Source organism: Protomyctophum bolini (genome assembly GCF_963924005.1).
Source record: "Protomyctophum bolini genome assembly, chromosome: 8".
NCBI lineage: Eukaryota > Metazoa > Chordata > Actinopteri > Myctophiformes > Myctophidae > Protomyctophum > Protomyctophum bolini.
In genome coordinates this window covers 41,293,972-41,304,527 of record NC_137869.1, presented here as the reverse complement: position 1 = coordinate 41,304,527, position 10,556 = coordinate 41,293,972, and the positions used below count along the sequence as shown (strand labels likewise).

At 42.7% G+C, this 10,556-nt stretch overlaps 1 protein-coding gene across 2 annotated transcripts; it reads left to right on the top strand.

Moving 5' to 3' along the window:
* The first annotated feature begins 1,674 nt into the window (after positions 1-1,674).
* LOC308319864 (N-acetyllactosaminide beta-1,3-N-acetylglucosaminyltransferase 3-like) lies at positions 1,675-9,250 on the top strand. 2 transcript variants are annotated; one of them, XM_080770092.1, is made up of 3 exons: positions 1,771-1,789; positions 2,315-2,359; positions 7,853-9,250. In XM_080770092.1, the coding sequence occupies exon 3, from the start codon at positions 7,863-7,865 to the stop codon at positions 9,075-9,077; it is 1,215 nt and encodes a 404-aa protein (XP_080626218.1). In that variant the 5' UTR covers positions 1,771-1,789; positions 2,315-2,359; positions 7,853-7,862; the 3' UTR covers positions 9,078-9,250. The 2 variants fall into 2 exon arrangements, with proteins under 2 accessions (XP_080626217.1, XP_080626218.1); XM_080770091.1 differs by lacking the exon at positions 2,315-2,359 and having other exon boundaries at positions 1,675-1,789.
* Positions 9,251-10,556: the final 1,306 nt, after the last annotated feature.

Here is a 10,556-nt window from a genome sequence, read left to right as displayed (position 1 = left end):
TAGGTTACAAATCCTCTGACTTCTTTCCAGTCCTTCCAATCCCAAAGGTCAGTATACTGATGACCTTTGGGATTCTTGTGTTGTTTAGCCTAAGGTTGCAAATAACCTGTCTATACTTACGGTTTTCACATAGAAGGTATTTTTCTAATTTGAACTCTTGTTTGTATTCAACATAAATGTCACATGATGTCATACTATATTGAGTTCACTTTGCCACTTTTGCAAAAACTAGTCTTTCAACCTTTGTTCGACAGTTCGCTTCAACCAGTCAATGTTATTACATTTCTGGGCCAACCAAATGTAAGACATACCACAGTCATCCGGTATTTCCTTCACCTGTGCAACCCAAGGTGAAGGTGACACATGGGCACCTGTGTTGAACAGGTTAAGCAGACATTTACTTAAATGTAAATGATCTACATTTACATTTACATGGCACGTGAGGCCTGCTTGTGTAATTCTTCGATAGCAATCTTAAATGATCCATTATAATTCATAATAACTCCAAGGTATTTTAAACTATGGACAAGCTCTAGGTTGACTCCATTACAGACAAACTTCCACTCACAGAGCAGCCAGCATGCCTGCCTGCCTGTCTCTGTTATACTGGGAAGGGGGGGGGGGGGCTTAGTTTCACAAGCAAAAATTAAATATTTATATAATATAATAAAGTAACATTGATTGATTTGGTTTGGTAGGGAGGGGAGCCACCTTTATGGTTAGTTTCAAGGGGGAAACATACAGACCAGAGGGAACATAGGGCTGAGGGAGCATAGATATGCCAAGGACCCCCATAAGAGACGTATATTTTGACGGCTCTAACAGTGATTTTCAACCATTTTAATTTCAAGGACCCACCCAGTTTCAGTTTGACATGCATTAGTCTACGGACCTAGCCTCGCGTCGCAATACGTCTCCTCGGGGCATATGCATATGCAATAGGGTGAAGTGTGGCTCTGAGAGTGTACAAATGGAACCAAGGTCCATTTGGTTCCATTTTTGTACACTCTGAGCTACAGACCCATAAAGGTCCATTTGGTTCCTAATTATCATTTAGCTGGGGACCCCCTGGAACTCTCTCAAGGACCCCTGGGGGTCCCCGGACCCCACTTTGGGAACCACTGTCCTATGGTCTACGTCAGTGGTTCTCAAACCTTTCAGCCTGTGACCCAAAAGATCCGTTTGCCCGGGACCCAAACTAGTGAAAATTGCAGATCTACAAGTGTGCCGTGTTCATGAGCTTGTAGATCGGCTAATTTCACTACTACTGTACTGAAGCGCTGAGAAAACTGTGAAAATATTTTTATTTTATTTTATCATGCTCAAAAAGTGCTCTGTGCTCAAAGTGCAATTAAAAATCAAACATTTTTTCTTAATTGAACTTTGAGCACAGAGCATGATAAAATAAAATACTTTAATTTCTATGTCCTCGTTGCCTGTGGCACTGAGGAGTGACACAATAAAAATGTCTTTGTAGCCCCCGACTATAGGCATTAGGTAACCAATTCCAGCGTAACAGGCTCTCTTGCATGTGAGACGCATGCTACTAAGCAACGCCCTGGGAGAGCAGTCAGAGCACACTGAACTCACATGCATGAGGGACCAGTTCATGTTCATCAGTAGCAGGCTATATAGCAGCCCATTTATGACGAGGCTCAAGGACTATATTGTCCTATAGATTTCATGGCAAATATCAGAACGCAACAAAAACATACATATATATGTTTTTATGAACAGTAGAATACCCAGTGGGAAAAGGCAGTAGAGGAAGGAGACAATATTTTGTATGGTAAGTACAGGCTATATTCAGCCTTTTACCTGTATTTCAGAAACCAATGGCAGCTTTTGTTCCCACGGAATTGTGATCTTTGCTTTACTTTCTTTTTAAACATACTCACAAATAAACAAATCAAGTGAATATTTTAGAAGGATTCTTTTTGGTATAGCCTATAATGAAGCTTCGCACAATATTTGCTTCTCACAAAAGCTTCTATAGAACAATATAAAGTCTGTCTATATTAAAAGACTTAAAGTTATAATACTTGCTACAACAGGTGAAAGCGTTGACCTGACAAATCAATTAATTAATTAATTAAACGTCCAAATCTTTACTAATCCTTTAATAATAGCAATGTAGTCCCTTCTACAGAAACTGCCATACAGCCACGTAATTGTCTGACATGCAAACAGGTTGTCAAAACCTGTTTAAACAAAAGGTTCTGAGCTTCCCCTCCTGTAACCTCAGTAGGGGTCATTTCCAAAGAGACATTAAAGGGGAGACACAACTGTAGTCAATACTGTTCTGACATTTCAGACACTCAACAGCAAAATAAAGATTTCCACTGCATCATCAAACAAGGTAGAGTACACCCATCTATTTATAGTGTCAGTCTTAATATTATTAATTAATATTATTATTATTATTATTTTTATAAATTAGGTTTTAAATGTAGCCTATATTAACCAGGTTTCTATATTCTATGTAAGTCGCTCTGGATTAAGAGCGTCTGCTAAATGCCTAAATTGTAAATTGTTTCTATATTCGCCTGTTTGCTGTGTTTGAACGGTATGCTCTATGCTGCTGCATTGTCTGAGGGAAGCCAAAACTAAAATAAGTTTTACTCTTATGTACCTTATTATGTACACAAGATGTAGCAATAAAGTACAACCTTGAATATCGAAAAAACTAGTAGCAAAAACATTTGAAAATAAAAGTCTGTTCATCTTGCTCAGCCACTCATTTGGCTTACACTTGATACAGATAGACTGTGTGAACTTTCATTTTCTTTTGGTTTTCACGTACAATTATAGCATAAATAAGAGAAAACAATCAACATAATACTAATAATGGTATAGAAGTGAATCAGTCAGGCTGACAGCTGATTCCACATAGGATCATATTTATATTGTGGGTACACACAGGTAGCCTGTATACTAGTGTACATATACTGTACACAAGACGGGAACATTGGGCCGATTGTCCATTTGCATTTGCATTTCCTCTATCATACAAAGCTGTGTGAAAATGGAACGCTGTATAACGGAAGCCAGACTATATGCCAAGCAAATTAGCACCTCATGCTTCAATAATTAACAAAACAATGGTTGTGGTTCACCCATTTGTTGCATATTTCTATTCAGACTATAGTCTACAGTACATAGACTTGAAGCATTTCTTATATTGTAATAATAACAATGATACAATGTCCACAGGCAGGATGCAAGTTTAGGTCAAACAAGTGTCAGAAATTTGGCAAAAGTCAGAGTGTGGGAAATAACCACAGAGCTGTGAGCAGGGAGACCTGAGACGTATTACTCAGTAATCTCAAGGAAGAGAAAACCATACTGTGATAAAGTAAAGTGATAAAAAGGGAGAGAGTGAAGGCAGAACGTGATTGTATGATTACATTGAGATTATTGTATGATTACATTGAGATTATTGTATGAGTACATGGAGATTATTGTATGATTACATTGAAGGGTGATGGAATGTGGAGAGGCTGAGTCAGCCCACAGACCCGTTGAGACAACAATCTCTCATCTCACCACGCTGGCCACACGCATGTGGGAGTTTGTTTATTTTATTTCTCCTTTATTTAACTATGGGGCCGTCCCATTGAGTTTTAAACACTTCCTCCTTAAACACTTCCTCCTTTATTTAACTAGGTTGGTCCCAAATTGGGACCAACTTAGTTAAATAAAGGAGAAATAAAATAAACAATGGGATCGTCTCGCATTGTTCTCTTTTACAAGGGCCAGTGATGCATGAAGCACGGAAAACGTCATCAAATGCAATAGGCTGAATCATCGTGACATCCTTTATTTGATATTGTGTAGAACAGCACTCTACAGATTAAATTGTCTTTTCAAGCATTCTGATCTGGTCAGTAGCCTATACTATAAAACAAAGCATTTTTTGTTTGTTTCGTTTTTGTTACTTTACTGGCGTATGTATCTGCATGTGACCGACTAGTCACTATACCCAGGGCAAGGAAGGACACAACACAGGGCAGCTTCCTTATGTTTGTCTTTATTCCTTCATGTGCAGGGACAATAATCCATACACAATAATATCCTTTAGGAGAGGCGATCTCCCCACAGAGGCTATCTCTCGAGTGTTTGTGGAGGTGACTGATTTAACCTGTTGTGCCTGGATCAAGTCCATGCACAACAGGTGCGAAAGCCACACCCAGCTCTGAGTCCAGTTCTAGTTTGACTCAGGCCAGGTGTGACTGCTTAAATCAGTCATCCTCCCACTCACAATATCTTGTCCCTGAGGTTTTTGTCAGGTGAAACCCAATCTGAGAATCCCATCGGCAAATATTCGGGAAAACAGCACCTCCCCTTGTTGAACAGTCTGTCTTGAGAGACTAGGTGAAACCTGACTAACATCTAGGTGTGAAATGTACGCGACCAGTCACGACCTATCATATGGGTTACCAAGCCAATGGGATGGCAAAGCGGCCTCTGGGCAATGTGAAGGGCCCAAGGGGAGCATGATCACTCATAGTCACACTCACGGCTTGACGGGGAAGCCTGCACGTTTGCAATGTTCTCGATATAATTAACTTCAAACCAAACGCGGCTGCATACACGTTACTAAAATAACAATCATACTAATATGGGGGGGGGTGGGAGAACACAACGGAGACAGCGCACACAAACAGCCGCGAAGCGCGAGATTGTGACACACAAACATACACGTTACTACAATAATAATCATACTAGGAGAACACAACAGAGACAGCGCTTCTTTCACCTGACAAATATCACAATGTGATCATTTCTTGTTTGAGTGGTGAGCAGCCTACACACATTGACCACTGCAACAGACAGCCAGACTGAGACACACACACACACACACACACACGCACACACGCACACACACACACACACACACACACACACACACACACACACACACACACACACACACACACACACACACACACACACACACACACACACACACACACACACACACACACACACACACACACACACTTCAGATGGATTACAAATTTGAAAAACAATTTGTTATGACCTGATCTGGACAGAACTATAGTTCAGTCAGACAACTCAAGGAGGATGTAATATATATATTTATTGAATATAAGATAATCAATGCAATATATTTATTATGGTTTGGCGATGTATTGGATCTGCTTTTTTAGGTACTCAGGTCAAGCGCATCAGTCCCGACCATATGGACTCTGAATCCCCCCGTACCTAAAACAGTAGATCCAAAACGACAGGTGGTACCTGGGGTGGAGGTGGGTGAGCACTTTGTATACAGCAGCGCACAGTATACAATAAAGCAGCAGCAAGCAAGCAAGCAGAATTGAGCGCAGGTTGTATGACAGCAGCACTCTGATACAGCAGCAGTGGGCAAGCAAGAAGGCAGAGGAATGCAAACCTCTGGTTCAAGTAGCCGGTATGAGAGATGGGGTGAGCTGTGATTGGCTGAGTGAATCATGTGGATGATGCTGCGGTGGCCCAATTAACGGCCGGCGCGCTGACTGAGGTTCCCTGACTGAACTTGCTCTGCGCATGTCTACGACAGGCGCAAATGCTCATTTCTGCAAGAATAAACCAGAGATTCCTTCTTAGCAACTGCAGAGAGCTTTGACACTCACCGGTATCCTCAATAGAGAAATCAATGATAATAGTCATAATCATCATCATCATTACCTTGATAAATAAATACCTTGAATTAATTCTTAATTTGAAAAGGAATTGGAACTGTGTCTCTTGTACTTATGCAGTGAAACGACAAACGATCCATGACAAGTAGATGACAGCCAGGACAGTGTGTGTTTGTGTGTGCGTGTGTGCGACATGTGTGCGTGCGTGCGTGCGTGCGTGCAGGCATATTGGAGGTACTTCTGTACCTCCACTATACAGTGTGAATATAAAGTTTGAGCAGCCCACCGGTTTGCGAGATTAGCTCCAGAGACAGACAGACAGACAGGCAGGCAGGCAGGCAGGCAGGCAGGCAGGCAGGCAGGCAGGCAGGCAGGCAGGGCAACAAAAGCATTACGATTGAATAAGAGAAGCTGAACAAACGAGTTTACAAGCCATTACTGTAAATAAGCATTTGGCCCCGTAACCTGTGGGTCACATTACAAGCCCCTATTGTGGCTTTAGTATTGAAAGCATTGATTGGTGAAGTCTATCGCAGTTCATGGTTCTCAAACATGTTCATGTCAAGGGCCCCCAAATTGAAAATGATATGTCCACACGGTCCCCCATTTGAAAAATATTTTGTGCCAGAAACCCCTATAATTGTCATGGTCTGTCGCTCTACACTAGACCATGTCAGCCACTCCCACTCTCCGTTCCCTCTGTCAGTCCTTGTCACACACCTATTTCCACCCCCTCTTCAGCCCCAACAGTGCCATGCCCATGGCTTAATAAATAAGTTAATTTGAAACCTGTTCTGCTTTTGTCTCTGCAATTGGGTTCAGTCTTTCCTGCAAACCGTGACAATAATAGACTTATCCGTTTTCTAAATGGCAGATCTATAAGATCACAAAGATGAGATTTTAGATTTTTTTGTTTTATAGACAAAATATTAATTAGGAAATTAAATGTTCCTCCTTTTGCTGGGGAGGGTTCCCCAGCAAAAGGAGGAACATTTCATTTCCTAATTTATATTTTGTCTATAAAACAAAATGGAGCTCCTTCAAGGACTCCTGGGGGTCACTGGACCCCATTTTGAGAACCAGTGTTCTAGTGTTAAGTAGTGGCATAGGCTACTGTCAATCTACCATACCGTCTCCTCCCCCCTGACCCCCCCCCCCCCCACCAACCACAGCCCTATCGGGGTGCACTATACATGTGCACTCACTCAGTATACAGTATACTGCTACACTATGACACCTGCTCTACGGGGTCCAAACATTGTCAACTTTTATGACACTTTACCGGTCATAAAAGTGATGTGTACACCAATAGCCGCCCTGGATTGTATAGCAGCTTCTGACCGGTTATCTGTTTTAGGTTATACGTTTAAACAGTCATATGATAAGATAAGAGTCTATAAAGCTCACAATGTGTTTTTATCGATGGAGAGTGACATTTTTATGTCACCGTTTGACTGATAGAAGTCGGTCAGGTGTTGATTGAGGTGATGACAACATTGTCAAAGATAACATTGAGTGTTTGACTTGGCCTGGCTGTTAAAGGTAGAGTAAGTGATTTCACTCAAAAAACCGTAGGTTTCGTTTTTGGCTGTGGGACCCCTGTTGACCCCCAGGGGTTAACTGGGGACAGGGAGGGTTCTCATTATATGGTCAGCACACTCTATAGTAGAGAGGATTATCACAACAAAACAAAAAATAAGTGATATTTGAATTAAGTGAAATCACTTACTCTACCTTTAACATTAAGCACAAAAAGGCTAGATCAGATCAGAGTCAAAATGTCTCTCTAATCAATACACAGCGTCATTGGACATCGGCCGTGCTAGCCGATTCAATATTTAAAAGAAGATATGTGTGTATGTATGCTCACTGTTGAAAGTATAACAGTTTTAACAGTGCTGTCGCGATGGTGATATATGGCTTTTTTTCTTCCATGATGGAGTCCATAACAAATGTCACTATGGGGGTATTAAAATATATCTTATCTTAAGATCACAAATGCATATTCAGTATTCACAATTGAGTTTGGGATTACATATTTAAAACTTAGCAGTATTTCTGTGGGAAGGCCTTCTGTCGGTGCAGAAAACCGCACATGCAAAAAGCATCATAGATTTATTTGTTATTTCTGACCCAACAGCCTTCTCTGCGGTCAGTGTGGTGTCGTGGTCAATATTGAGAACATGGTTTTGTCTGTCCCTTTGCAGAGTGTCGAGGATGAGAAGAATGCTGTGTTGCAGGGTGCAGCGGAAAGCCTTTCTGGTGATCGGCGCATTGACGTTCTCATCCCTCTTGGTCATCCTCTGGAACGTGGACTCCATCCCCCAGCCTCCTGACGACGATGTGGAAACGGGAGAACGGGAGATTGTCCGTCTTCCTCGGACAGTCGAGACAGCAGCTGAGAACACGACGGCAGCTTACAGTCACAGCAACACGACGTCCTCGCCGGCCTCTCCCACTTCCTGGCCAACCTGCCAGAGGAACGCGTCCATGGCAGACAACGTGGCGGGCTTCGCCTCTCTCCCCGCGCACATCCAGGACCACCTGCACTACCGCCACTGCCGTCACTTCCCACTGCTGCTGGACGCCCCCGACAAATGTGGAGGGCCGGAGCGCTCCGGGGACGTCTTCCTCCTGCTCGTCATCAAGAGCACTCCGGAGAACTACGTGCGACGCGAGGTCCTGCGCAAGACCTGGGGCGAGGAGAGGCTGGAGAGGGGCAAGCAGATCCGCAGGCTGTTCCTCGTGGGAACGACACACAGCGGGTTCGAGCGGCAGCGGCTGGACCAGATGCTGGAAATGGAACAGCGCGAGCACGGCGACATCTTGCAGTGGGAGTTCAACGACTCCTTCTACAACCTCACTCTGAAGCAGGTCCTCTTCCTGGAGTGGCTGGACAGGAAGTGTCCGCACGTGCAGTTCCTCCTCAACGGGGACGACGACATCTTCGCCAACACGGACAACATGGTGGAGTACCTCCTGGGCGTCGGCGACAAGAAGGAGGGCAGGGAAAGGCACCTCTTCATTGGGAACATGATGAGCGGCGTGGGTCCCCTCCGGTGGCCCACGAGCAAGTACTACGTGCCCGTTCAGGTGCAGGAGTCAAACTCGTACCCCGACTACTGCGGCGGCGGGGGGTTCCTCCTGTCGGGATACACGGCCTCGGTCATATACAACATGTCCAAGAGCATTAACGTTCACCCCATCGACGACGTGTACATGGGATTTTGTTTACAGAGAGCAGGTCTCAAGCCTGCGAATCATATGGGTGTCAAGACATTCGGGCTGACCATCCCCTCGAGAATGATCGATCCCTATCACCCCTGCTTTTACAGGGAAATGCTGGTGGTACACGGGTTCATGCCGCCTCATATATATGTCATGTGGCACCGAATTCGTGACCCTAAACTAAAATGTGCGTCGGTCTTATAAATGGTATACTGCTTGGTGGAACTCAGTTTTAGCCTTGGACCCTGAGAGAATATTTATGTTGATTCCTGTCAGCTTGAATCATCATTCTGAACATTTTTTTTTTTTTTTTTAAGATTTATTTATTGAAAATGCAGATATTCACAACAATGAATTACAGAATCAAGATTTTTTTTTTTTTTTTAAACAAGACAAACTCAAAAAGACAAAAAACTGTAAAAACAACCCCCCCCCCCCCCCCCCAGAAAGGAAAACTACACAGCTCTCATTACTCTGTATTGTACACAACACCTCTTGACAGCATCAACTCGGAAAAATATATGAAAATAACAATATAAATAAAACTAAATCAACCCAGAGGAGATATTGAAGGTAGAACCTCAAAGAACCTGCCCTATTTTCTACTCACTTCGGCCTACATTTTGGGGAAAGTTGCAAACTGAACTGGACTGTATAAAGGCGTATTTAATTGCAAACAGTGCATTTGAAAGACAGGTTTCCTGGCAGAAGAAAATAGATAATCTAGAAGAATGGTAAATAGAAGAGGGGCCGGCATATTACAAATAGTGTCAAAGCTTCAGTTACCAAGACTGTCTGACAGTCTGTCTGTCTTTGTTTTGTTTTTTGTGTGTGAAAGGAAACTACTGTAACGATGGCCTATTTGGATTGAGTGCAATTAGCTGCATATAGAATTGAAGATACGCTACTATATAAAAGGAACTTTGAGGAGGAAGGAACGTGTTGCAGCTTTCAAAAGGGAAAACCAACTGCCAGAACGAACACGGACCTGTTCAGCAGGAAGGTGAAATGAAGAGGCTGCCAGCATACAGTATGGGAATGCAACTGGCATTGACTAAATTGCAATAAATAAATAAACAAAGTGTTTGTGAACGAAATAAAAGTGAAGTCAAAGATCGCAGCGCTGTCGAGGTTCGTATTGGTATAATAGGTGAAACTATTGTAGTGTTGCTGTAGTGTTTCAAGTTGATATTTCAGGGAGATATAGCGCATGAGCTCAGTTCGGGGCTCTCCCAAGGTTGGCAGAGGGAGAGTAGTGCCCAGGATTACAGCTTATAGGCATTGGCACCGGGTGAAAAAGGGGGTGACACATTTGTGGGATAAAAATGTAAATAAATAAAAATAAAGATCTATCCGTTATATTTATTTTTGTACTACCTTTTCCTGTCCTATGGACCTGAAACTGTTAGAATATCATTATTTACCCATTTAGACCTGAGGCCGATTCATTAAAGAAAAGTCTTCCAAATCCTAAGAGTTTTCTGAAAAACCTATATGTTTCTGTGTCAGTGGTTCAACCTTTTTCATGTCAAGGACACCCATGTGAAAATATGTTGTTCCAGGGACCACCCCCAGAAGCAAAGATATGAGTAAAAAATGTTTACTGTGAAAGAATATATTCAAAGATTTGCGACACATTTTCACGATTCTTTCAGAAATAGCAGATCTGCAAGCTCGTATGAG